General features: G+C 40.4%; 1 protein-coding gene across 2 annotated transcripts in view; it reads right to left on the bottom strand.

Annotated features, from left to right (window-relative positions):
- FBN1 (fibrillin 1) overlaps positions 1–13,008 on the bottom strand; it is a 250,972-nt gene that overhangs the window by 209,640 nt on the left and 28,324 nt on the right. For both annotated transcript variants that reach the window (XM_057722115.1, XM_057722114.1), the window contains exons 3-4: positions 10,877–10,959; positions 8,441–8,539 (exon numbers count right to left, since the gene is read on the bottom strand). In XM_057722115.1, the coding sequence (XP_057578098.1) occupies positions 8,441–8,539; positions 10,877–10,959 (182 nt within the window). The remainder of the gene's footprint in view (positions 1–8,440; positions 8,540–10,876; positions 10,960–13,008) is intronic.

Genomic DNA, 13,008 nt, shown 5'->3' on the forward strand with positions numbered 1-13,008 from the left:
GTTGGATTATCCTTCTGTTAGCAGGGGAGTTAGCAAAGTGATCTATGCACATTTGTTTACTACACCATGGGCAGGAAATTCTATAGGATGGCAGAGCTGTTCCCTAGAACATCACTTTAAAAGATCAGAAATGAATTCTGATCATCCCCAGCTACCCTTAATTTAAAACATTCTGCCATCTTTAGTTGTGCAAGCTGTCTGGACATTATTAGTTCAGGTAGAATCCAAGCCAATGATTTTAAAGGCTCTAAATTCCTCACAAACTGTGATGAAACCATATCTTCCCCCTCACACTACTCTCATCCACAAGCTACTTGGGGGCTTTGTCCAATGTCTAAGTACCATAGATGAACCCAAACCATGTCAGAGAGCACCACCCACACATTTTGGACTTCAGCCTCTACCCTAAACTGGCCCAAAAGATGTTACCACTATATTCCTCCCACCTCGCTGTTAGCTTAAAGTCTAAGGACCATGGCTTTTCCCTCAGATCTTGTTAACATCCTTGCTCCACATCTCATGATTTTCACTTGATTAAATCATTCACAGCTCACACTATCATTGAAGACCTTTCCAGCTGGATACCCAGTTTTGCCATCTGGCTATATTTTCTCCCCCAATGAGTGCAGTGTTGTTGGTTGGTTCAAGAATCAGTCTGAGAGGTGGTTCTATTCCAAACTTGATACGTAGACTTCTTCCCCACCCCGAGGCTCTCCCTCCTCAGAGGCAGCTTGGAGGTCATCCTGATGGAGATGGAGACAACCAACGTGTTCCCAAAAGTGCTGCCAACAGAGCTCTCCGCTTCTGGCTATCCCTCCAGCTCAAGCACTCCTGATACGTAGAATTAACCTACTGTTGCTTGGAGGACACACATTCAAAACCAAGCTGAGATCAAGTAAGAACAGGCTACACTCATTGCAATAAGCAAATGAGTCCCAGCCCATGGGGGAGTTTCTATTCCAATCTAGAACTGTGTGTGTTTAGTACTAGGCTGTCTCTGTTTGGTTTCCCCCAGAAACAAATTTTGAGACAATAATTCAAATGTAAGCAGTCTATTTTAGAAGTAATTTCAGGAAACACTGGTAAGACACTCAGAAAGTGAAAGAAATCTAACCAAGTACATTATCAAGCCTATTCCTACTGTGGGAAGCTAGGGCTCAGTCCCACTAGGGAACCTCAGAAGACAGTGCACAACACACCTCACAGCTATTCAAAAGGAGAGATAAGGAAACATGGGCACGTATCCAACACTTTCCATTTGTCATTGGTTAAATGTGCTTCTAATGAATCCCCTCAGCCTTCCAGCTTGCCCTGCATGCTCCCTGGCCAGAAAAACGTTACAGAGCTCCAGGCAGAGTCACTTGTGTCACCCATGAATGCCAAGGTATGTGCATGGGCACCAAGAGGGTCTGCTACCCTACACTACTTGCCCCATCCTGTTAAGAACCACAGTTAAATGTTAGGACTCTTAACAGGTAATGAACCCTGACTCCGAGGAAGTCTCTACTTGCAACTGACAAAAGAGAATGCACTTATTTCACGATACTCTCCTTAAAATCTTGTCAAAACCAGAACACACTGTAAAGGGAGTGTATTTTCTCATCAGAAATAGGAAATGGAAAAGGAACCTAAGTTTGTTGCCTTGGCGATGTTCAAGGTATTGAGGGGCTGTTTATATAGACATGAATTTCAACTTTTTTTTTTTTTATTTTTTTTTATTTTTGGGGGGGGTACACCAGGTTCAATCATCCGTTTTTATACACATATCCCCATCTTCCCTCCCTTCCTTGACGCCCCCCCCAAGCCCCCCCCACCCTCCCCGCCCCAGTCCTCAAAGGCATCTTCCATCCTCGAGTTGGACTCCCTTTGTTATACAACAACTTCCCACTGACTATTTTACAGTTGGTAGTATATATATGTCTGTGTTACTCTCTCGCTTCGTCTCAGTTTCCCCTTCACCCCCCGCCCCCTCCCATACCTCGAGTTCTCCAGTCCATTCTCTGTATCTGCATCCTTGTTCTGGTCACTGAGTCCAACAGTACCATTTTTAGATTCCGTATATGTGAGTTAGCATACAATATTTGTCCTTCTCTTTCTGACTTACTTCACTCTGTATGACAGACTGTAGTTCTATCCACCTGATTACATATAGCTCCATCTCATCCCTTTTTATAGCTGAGTAATATTCCATTGTATATATATGCCACATCTTCTGTATCCATTCATTTGTTGATGGGCATTTAGGTTGCTTCCATGTCCTGGCTATTGTAAAGAGTGCTGCAATAAACATAATGGTACAAGTTTCTTTTGGGATTATGGTTTTCTTTGGGTATATGCCCAGTAGTGGGATTACTGGATCATATGGTAGTTCTATTCGTAGTTTTTTAAGGAACCTCCAAATTGTTTTCCATAGTGGCTGTACCAATTTACAGTCCCACCAACAGTGCAGGAGAGTTCCTTTTTCTCCACACCCTCTCCAACATTTGTTGTTTCCAGACTTTGTGATGATGGCCATTCTGACTGGTGTGAGGTGATACCTCATTGTGGCTTTGACTTGCATTTCTCTGATGATTAGTGATGTGGAGCATCTTTTCATGTGTTTGTTGGCCATCTGGATGTCTTCTTTGGAGAAATGTCTATTTAGGTCTTCTGCCCATTTGTGGATTGGGTTATTTGCTTTTTTGGTATTAAGCTTCATGAGCTGCTTGTATATTTTGGAGGTTAATCCTTTCTCCGTTGTTTCATAGGCAATTATTTTTTCCCACTCTGAGGGTTGCCTTTTAGTCTTGTTTATGGTTTCTTTTGCTGTGCAAAAGCTTTTAAGTTTCATGAGGTCCCATTCATTTATTCTTGATTTTATTTCCATGATTCTAGAAGGTGGGTCAAAAAGGATGGCGCTTTGATGGATGTCATATAGTGTTCTGCCTATGTTTTCCTCTAGGAGTTTGATAGTGTCTGGCCTTACATGTAGGTCTTTAATCTATTTGGAGTTTACTTTTGTGTATGGTGTTAGGAAGTGTTCTAATTTCATTCTTTTGCATGTTGCTGCCCAGTTCTCCCAGCACCACTTACGGAAGAGGCTGTCTTTTTTCCATTGTATATTCTTGCCTCCTTTGTCAAAGATGAGGTGCCCATATGTGTTGGGGCTTACTTCTGAGTTCTCTATTCTATTCCATTGATCTTCCTTTCTATTTTTGTGCCAGTACCATACTGTCTTGATCACTATGGCCTTGTAGTATAGTTTGAAGTCAGGAAGCCTGTTTCCACCAACTCCATTTTTCCTTCTCAAGATTGCTTTGGCTATTCGGGGTCTTTTGCGTTTCCATACAAATCGTAAGATTTCTTGCTCTAGTTCTGTGAAAAATGCCATTGGTAATTTGATCAGGATTGCATTGAATCTGTAAATTGCTTTGGGTAGTACAGACATTTTCACGATGTTGATTCTTCCAGTCCAGGAACATGGTATGTCCCTCCATCTGTTTGTGTCATCTTTGATTTCTTTCATCAATGTCTTAAAGTTTTCTGCATACAGATCTTTTGCCTCCTTAGGCAGGTTTATTCCTAGGTATTTGATTCTTTTGGTTGCAATGGTGAATGGGAGAGTTTCCTTAATTTCTCTTTCTGCTCTTCTGTTGTTAGTGTATAGGCATGCAAGAGATTTCTGTGCATTAATTTTGTATCCTGCTACTTTACTAAACTCATCAATGAGTGCTAGTAGTTTTCTGGTAGAATCTTTAGGGTTTTCTATATATAATATCATGTCATCTGCAAAGAGTGACAATTTTACTTCTTCTTTTCCAATTTGGATTCCTTTTATTTCTTTTTCTTCTCTGATTGCTGTGGCTAAAACTTCCAAAACTATGTTGAATAATAGTGGTGAGAGTGGACACCCTTGTCTTGTTCCTGTTTTTAGGGGGAATTCTTCCAGTTTTTCTCCATTGAGAACAATGTTGGCTTTTGGTTTTGCATATATGGCTTTTATTATGTTGAGGTAATTTCCTTCTATGCCCATTTTCTGGAGAGCTTTGATCATAAATGGATGTTGAACTTTGTCAAAAGCTTTTTCTGCATCTATTGAAATGATCATATGGTTTTTATCCTTCAATTTGTTGATATGATGTATCACATTGATTGATTTGCGTATATTGAAGAATCCTTGCATCCCAGGGATAAACCCCACTTGATCATGGTGTATGATTTTTTTAATGCGCTGCTGCAGTCTGTTAGCTAGTATTTTGTTGAGGATTTTTGCATCTATATTCATCAGTGATATTGGTCTATAGTTTTCTTTTTTTGTGACATCTTTGCCTGGTTTTGGTATCAGGGTGATGGTAGCCTCGCAGAATGAGTTTGGGAGTGCTCCGCCTTCTGCAATATTTTGGAAGAGTTTGAGAAGGATAGGTGTTAACTCTTCTCGAAATGTTTGATAGAATTCGCCCGTGAACCCATCTGGTCCTGGGCTTTTGTGTGCTGGGAGATTTTTAATCACTGCCTCAATTTCCGTACTTGTGATTGGTCTGTTCATGGTTTCTATTTCTTCCTGGTTCAGTCTTGGAAGATTGTATTTTTCTAAGAATGTATCCATTTCTTCCAGGTTATCCAATTGATTGGCATATAGTTGCTTGTAGTAGTCTCTCATGATGTTTTGTATTTCTGAGGTGTCCGTTGTGACTTCTCCTTTTTCATTTCTAATTCTGTTGATTTGCATCTTCTCCCTTTTTTTCTTGATGAGTCTGGCTAATGGTTTATCAATTTTGTTAATCTTCTCAAAGAACCAGCTTTTAGTTTTATTTATTTTTCTTATGGTTTCTTTCCTTTCTTTTTCATTTATTTCTGCTCTGATCTTTATGATTTCTTTCCTTCTGCTCACTTTAGGGTTTCTTTGTTCTTCTTTCTCTAGTGGTTTTAGGTGTAAGGTTAGGTTGTTTATTCGATCATTTTCTTGTTTCTTAAGGTAGGACTGTATTGCTATAAACTTCCCCCTTAGAACTGCTTTTGCTGCATCCCATAGGTTTTGGGTTGTTGTGTTTTCGTTGTCATTTGTTTCTAGATATTTTTTGATTTCCTCTTTGATTTCTTTAGTGATTCCTTGGTTGTTTAAGAGTGAATTGTTTAGCCTCCATGTGTTTGTCTTTTTTGCAGTTTTTTTCCTGTAATTGATATCTAGTCTCATGGCGTTGTGGTCTGAGAAGATGCTTGATATGATTTCAATTTTCTTGAATTTGCTGAAGTTTGATTTGTGACCCAAGATGTGATCTATCCTGGAAAATGTTCCGTGTGCACTTGAGAAGAACGTGTATTCTGTCGTTTTTGGATGGAATGTCCTATAAATATCAATTAAGTCGAGATGGTCTAATGTGTCATTTAAAGCCTGTGTGTCTTTATTTATTTTCTGTTTGGATGATCTGTCCATTGATGGAAGTGGGGTGTTCAAGTCTCCCACTATTATTGTGTTCCTGTCGATGTCCCCTTTTATAGCTGTTAGCATTTGCCTTATGTATTGAGGTGCTCCTATATTGGGGGCATAGATATTTACCATTGTGATATGTTCTTCTTGGATGGATCCCTTGATCATTATGTAGTGTCCTTCCTTGTCTCTTGTAATAGTCTTTACTTTCAAGTCTAATTTGTCTGATATGAGTATTGCTACTCCAGCTTTCTTTTGACTTCCATTTGCATGGAATATCTTTTTCCATCCCTTTACTTTCAGTCTATATGTATCCCTTGGTCTGAAGTGGGTTTCTTGTAGGCAGCATATAGAAGGGTCTTGTTTTTGTATCCATTCAGCCAGTCTGTGTCTTTTGGTTGGAGCATTTAATCCATTTACATTTAAGGTGATTATTGACATGTGTGTTCCAATTACCATTTTCTTAATTGTTTTGAGTTTGTATTTGTAGGTGTTTTCCTTTTCTTGTGTTTCCTACTTAGAGAAGTTCCTTTAGCACTTGTTGTAAGGCTGGTTTGGTGGTGCTGAATTCTCTTAACTTTTGCTTGTCTGGAAAGCTTTTGATTTCTCCCTCAAATCTGAATGAGATTCTTGCTGGGTAGAGTCTTCTTGGCTGTAGGTTTCTCTCTTTCAGGACTTTCAGGATATCCTGCCATTCCCTTCTGGCCTGCAGAGTTTCTGTGGAAAGGTCAGCTGTTATCCTGATGGGTTTTCCCTTATATGTTGTTTGTTGCTTTTCTCTTGCTGCTTTTAATATTTTTTCTTTGTGTTTAGTTGTCGTTAGTTTGATTAATATGTGTCTCGGTGCATTTCTCCTTGGGTTTATTCTGTATGGGACTCTCTGTGCTTCTTGGACTTGGTGAATTATTTCCTTTCCCATGTTGGGGAAGTTTTCCACTATAACCTCTTCAAATATTTTCTCAGACCCTTTCTTGTTTTCTTCTTCTTCTGGGATGCCTATAATTCGAATGTTGGTACGCTTAATGTTATCAGTGAGGTCTCTGAGACTGTCTTCTAATCTTTTTATTATTTTTTCTTTTTCCTGCTCTGTGGCAGTTATTTCCCCCATTCTATCTTCCAACTCACTTATTCGTTCTTCTGCCTCAGTCATTCTGCTGGTTATAGCATCTAGAGTATTTTTAATTTCAGTTATTTTGTTATCCATTGCTGTTTGTTTTTCTGAGTTCTTATGAACTGTTTCTTGTACTTTCTCTATTTTGTTATCGAGATTTTGTATCATTTTTACTATCATTACTCTAAATTCCTTTTCAGGCATTTTTCCTATTTCCTCCTCATTTATTTGGTCTTGTGGGTTTTTTTCCTGCTCCTTTGCCTGCATGGTGTTTCTTTGTTTCCTCATGGTTGTCCAAACTTTTGGGGTTGCTTGTCCTTGGGTTTTTTTGCGTTATTCTGTGACCAGCAGAGGTTCCTTTATTGTTCGTCTGTAAGTGTCGGTGTGTGGGGAGGGAGAGGGTACAATAGTGGCTCCTTCTCCTGGGAGGGAGTGAGCAGTGGCGCACTGATGTCTCAGTCAGGCTTGGAGGTGCCTGTTGCAGAGGGCGCCGGTGGCTCAGGCGTAAACAGAAAGTCTTAGAGTTGGGCCTCTCTCTGGGGTTTTTTTCTTTTCTTTTTTTTTTTTTTTTCTCTCAGCAGCCTCCCTGCTGCTGGCGTTGCAAGGGGTTTTAATCTAGCCCCACCCAAGTGCCTGAGGGTACTTGTTATCCCTGAGCACCTAAGGTGGCCCGCAGGGCGTCTCTCCACTGCCTGTTGCAGGGGCGCGGAAAGAGAGAGAGAGGCTATGCGCGTGGCTCCTCCCAGCCGCCAGTGAGCCTGCAGCCTCCAGCCGCCATCATGGCCGGGCAGCTCTCAGGAACGGGCACTCCTCTCCGCGGGCCTCCTCCCTCCTGTCCTCTCGGTCCGTCACCCTACCAGCAACAATGTTTCCCACACTGAACCAGCTCTCCTGCTCCCACACTCCCGCTCCTGGACCCTCCGTTCAGCCGCGGATCGATGTCTTGGTCCGGGAACGCTGAGCTGCGCTGCGGACCCTCCGAATGTTTGTCACTCCCTCCCGTCTGCCACAGCTCCGCCGCTTCACCCTCTTTGAGCCCTCGTAGATGCCTCCCTACCGGCTATGTCGGGCTCCCCGCAGTCCCATCCGGTGTCCGAGGCCGTCTGCTGGTGTTCAGCTGGTTCTCTGTGAGAACTACTGCGTCCTTCCGTGCATTCCCAATGCATCTGTGGGGAGGGATGCACTCCACGTCTCTCTACTTCGCCGCCATCTTTTCCTTGGTCGGATTTTATCGAATTTCAACTTTTTAAACCAACGACTCACCTCCTTCTCATCCCCCACATTCCCCCTAATTCGCTGCTGTGCACCCTGCATTTAAAAACAAAAAATGATAGAAGAAGCAAGCAAAGTCTCTGAATGATGAACTGTGGATATTTACTAGTCATCGCAGAATGAACAAAGTGGTAACACTCTGAAAGGGAAAATATGTTTGTGTTTCATGATAAATCATCCCAAATAAACTGCCATGATGACTCCTTACCTTTCCTTCTTGCAAAGGCAGGGGTCTCGAGTTGTAAAAAGTGTTTAATCAGATACATATTTCAGTACCATAAGGAAGAATGCTTAGTTTTCTTGAGCCAAAAATGTTCATTAAACAATCACTTCATTGAGCATCTTTCATGGTATTTACATTGGTGATGCAAAGATGAATAAGGTGATACCTACACAGACGGAGGCCATAATCTTTATATTATTCACAGTAACTATGTCCCATAGGTAATTTCCCTATGAAAAGTGAAGAAGGGAAATGAGAGACCAGATTGAGGAAAGCCATTCCAAGTATTTTGGGCAGAACAGAGGAGGCAGATGTTCTAGTGAAAAAAAATGTATTGCAGGCAAGAGAAAAGCCAAAAGCAAATTTAGGAGAAAATAGGGCATAACCACATAAAATAATATTATATATAATGACATGTTATACTCACTGGATCTGGAGCCACAGGAAGGAGCTATCTGACCAGATGGGCAAGTGCACATATTTGGCCTAGAACAAAATCCATCCCCACAGGAATGCCGGCAAATGGCTGTGAATAAAACCAGAGGTCTGTTAGCACATGGCTTCAGAGCACCGTGAGTTACAGGACCCCAATCCTCCAATGAGGAAACCTGACCTGTCAGGTTCTTTGCTGACTTTGACATTGTGACCTATGTGACCTCAGGCCTCAGGTTTATTCATTTATAAAACAAATCTGTTGGACTAAATAAACTCTGGCTATAAGATTCAGCAATTCCCTTATCCATATCAGTGGTTCTCCAGCCTCTCTTTGCTCATTCCACAGCTCTCAATCTGTCAAAAAGCCCAGGATATCCTAAAATCCTGTGTGTGTGTGTGTGTGTGTGTGTGTGTGTGTGTGTGTGTGTGTGTGTGTGATGTGTGTGTGTGTGTATACATATATATGCAGAAAATCCTGTTTTTATACTAACTTTAAGATTTAATGGGGAAGCTGGGATGACGTGAGAGAGTAGCACTGACATATATACATTACCAAATATAAAATAGATAGCTAGTGGGAAGCTGTTGCATAACACAGGGAGATCAACTCGATGATTGGTGATGACATAGAGGTGTAGGATAGGGAGGGTGGGAGGAAGGCTCAAGAGAGAGGGGATATGGGGATATATGTATAAATACAGCAGATCCACTTTGTTGTACAGTGGAAACTGGCACAACATTGTAAAGCAATTATATTCCAAAAAAGATCTGAAGAAAAAAAAGATTTAATGATATAAAAATTGTAGCAATATTCTTAGGAGTCTATATTATTGTAAATGCTTAAAGTTTAGTAATTTTTATAAAAACACTGTGCACTGCTAAGACTATTTCCCTAGATAAGACTCTGCCAGTTGAGAACATATGATCTACAGTGCAACTTGCACCCTACATTTAGTCCTGTTGTAAATGATATCCACAGGTTGAGAGAAGAAGTGTGAATCCACTTCATTAGTACTGATCCTACAGTGAGGAAGCCATTCACCTTTTAGAGAATTGTTAACATTTTCATGCCACCCAGAGACTAATATACTGGTACCAAATGCTCTGCTACTGGACTAAAGAATAAGTTCAAATGGTAAATGATTTATATTTATCAGAAGACCAAGATTTGGTCATTACTTTTTACACTCATAAGCTTGATTCTTTCCTTCAAACGCCTGAAAAAGCTTGCAACAGGCAAATGAAATGTGCAAAGCCAAAAATAATACCCTTGATAGAAAATGCACTGAAACATCAGAAGAGCATAGGATGGAGATTGAAAACTATTAAGAAATAAGCTGTCAAAGGCTTCTACAAAAATTTATTTAAATACCTGAAGTCAGCATTTCTCAGAGATTCTACAGAACACTAGGGAAAGGGTTTTGTTGTCAAGTTCATTTAGAAAACTCCAAATACCATTATATCCCTCTCTCAGTGAGTCAGTTTCAATCTTGAAATAAACCACAACGTGTCAAATGAATAAGTTGCTTTTAGTCAAAATCAAGAACTGAGAAAGGCGTTAACTCTTCCAGGTCACCAAGAGAATGTTGGCTGAAATAATCTCTTCTCCACGGACCACTCTTGGCCAAATGAGAAGGGGGATGAAGTGATTCCTTAATGTCCTTTCAGCTCTAAATTTCTCCGTTATACTAATGGAGTTTTCTGAAAACTAAAAATTATTTCACAGGGTATGATGACTGTAAAAGTTCATGGAGGACAGATGCCATAACCAATTTGACTTAGTATCTTCATTAAATAGCACCTTGTCTGGCATGTGATTTGTCGCTCAATATTTGTGGAATATGATGAGAATCTGGAGCTTTGCCAAAGAAGCAGAGTCCATAAAGGAATCTCTTACCATCTGAGTTCCTCCCCTCGTCTTTGCACTCATTTTCATACGATGCTCTATCTGCTTCCTCTCCTTTTTGTCTAAGAGTTAGGTCTGCTTTTAGCATTGATCACCCAAATTCAACATACAAGGTTTGGGTGGGCTTGTGGGTGGCCAACACAGGCAGAAATTACAATAAAGAAAGCAGCAATGATAAACTTTTTTTCAAAACCCCATCAAAGTGATTACATAGTCTATGCAGCCCGGCACAATGTATGCAATGACATGAAATCTTGATCAAAGTATCCCTGCGGCTCTATTTGTTCTATCTCAGAAACATTCTAAAAGAAGTCACTGAATTAAAGTACAACAGTGGTTTGACCAAGTTAATATATTTCCCGAGCTGGATTCAGAGAAAGGTGGAAAATCTTAGAGCTGGAAAGCTCTGCTATAAACATATTAATGGTATGCAGTTACAAAGGACCGAATACTAAGAATCACCATGCAACCAAAACAACAAAAGAAGAACATGAAAAAATGACACACTGTCTATTTACTTACGGACAATACACTGATTTCCACCAGGTAAGGTCTTCCATCCAGGGCAACAGTAAGCATTATAACGTGATCCACAGACATTAGGTCTGAAACAAAAACAAAAAAATGCAATCATAAGAATTCCATACTTAAAAAAAAAAAAAAAGAATATATGACCAAATAAAAGGGAACCATTTCCTGAGTTATTAGAACAGTATGAATCTTTGCAGACAAGAAACGTAAACTCATGGGACTCAATTGTGGCTTAGTTGTTTGAGATGTTTTAACATAATGATACCAATAAGGATATGCTTAATATCACTTTGCATGAAGCACATCAGGAAAATAAAAACCAGAGAAACAAAATGCTGTCCCTTCTATCACAATGCACAGATATAAAACTGTATGGAGTCATATGAGTCTAGTTTAAACAATAAATTTACCAATCTAGTTAAGAAAAGTTATCATAAAATCTACTGAATGCAAGGTTTTGTATTTCTACTCATTGAAGTTGTATATACTTTTTCCTATGGCCCAGCTACCCTGTAAAATGTGACCACATTCTTCCTTTCACCAGAATTACAGGAATGCAAACTCTGACATTAGTCAGAAAAAAATAAAAGCCAAAACATGTAAATATTTCTTTAGCCAAAGTTTGGAAACATAGTTGATACTGGCAGTTACAGGAAAATAAAGTCAATGTCATTCTGGGTTCTTTGCTTAAAGTTCATCACAGGTCTTGGAGCAAGCCTCCATTCAGGATCCATTCAGGGTCCAGATGGTCCTGTTTAATGATTTAAGGGAGCAACTGGCTAAAGGTCTAGCAAATTTCACCCTGGAAACTAAGGCAGAGGATGTAGCACACAGAGAGAACCAAAAGAAACCATTCATTCATTTCACTCTGCCACATGTGAGGGCCTAAACATTGATGCCGATTCCTCAAGTTCAGGGGCTGATAAGGCAGGTCAAAGGTTTTGCAATTAGATTATTTCACAAACTAGGAGCTATTCCAATAGCTTGTATAAATCCTATAGTCCCATAAGTATAAGCCTTTAAGAACAATTGCAGAGCTAAAATGCATTTTCGGTTAGGGTGCACTCACACATTCTCCCTGTATATGCACAGGACCCTCCTTGCTCTGAACTCACTACTTTAATCAAAGGCAGGACTGGGAAGTAAGGTTAAGACTTTGCCCTGTCCTGTACTCCCTTTACAGTCCCAGAGAAGCTGGAACACTCTGCAGGGAAAAATGCACCCTTCAGACCAACTGATGCTGAGATCAGAAAGAGAAATAGGAAGAAGGATGGAGGAGCCAGGAAAAGGGTCCCAAATTCATACCCAACAGCCCAGGGCTTCTCGAAGGCTAGAGAGAAAATGACTGGATAGAGGCTTAATATGTGCATGATGTTAGGGCCTCTCTGAGCCTTAGTTTATTTCTCTACAACTGGGATAATGAAACGTCTTCCTTGTCCACATTGTGTGTGGGTGCGCATCAGATGAAATAATGGACATGAAAAGCTTATATATGAAAATGACAACGAAAACACACAGCAGCAGCATCGTGGTGGAATCATCATCTGACCTAAATTAGCTACTCAGCCAAAGGAACCATAAGAGATTAAGGAAGAGAGAAAGACTTTGTTACGAATTCTAAGCCAGAGGCTCTCAATTCCTTGTACTTTCTGTGACAAAGTATCGCCCCAAATTTCATTTCAGAGTGCCTAGAACTTCCTAGGGCAACTCAGAATCTTGGAAAGGAGAGTGATAGGAAAAGATAGGGTAGAAGGCTGGGGTAGGAGGACACCCAAACTTCATAAAAATGCTCTCAATCTAAAATGACAATCCAGGCCAAAGTCAACCACCTCAAACCTTCCCCACCAACAGCCATTAATTACAACAACTCCACTGGATTCAGTCCAACCCCAAACCAAACCCTGGAATAGCTTCAGAGGATCCCTGAGTCTTTGTAGGGTGTCCTGTGGTTGGAGTAACTATGTTTTTCAAACAAAAATCAGGACATATTGTCTGACAAGAATGAGTGTATTTACGGAGGAACAACACATACAACAGGGTAAAAAAGCTAAGAAAAAAAAGAGTCCAGACTCAGTCCTATCAGTCCTACAAAGCAAGATATTCAAAATATTTCCCAAGGTATT

This window comes from Hippopotamus amphibius, chromosome 2 (assembly GCF_030028045.1).
Source record: "Hippopotamus amphibius kiboko isolate mHipAmp2 chromosome 2, mHipAmp2.hap2, whole genome shotgun sequence".
Classification (NCBI taxonomy): Eukaryota; Metazoa; Chordata; class Mammalia; order Artiodactyla; family Hippopotamidae; genus Hippopotamus; species Hippopotamus amphibius.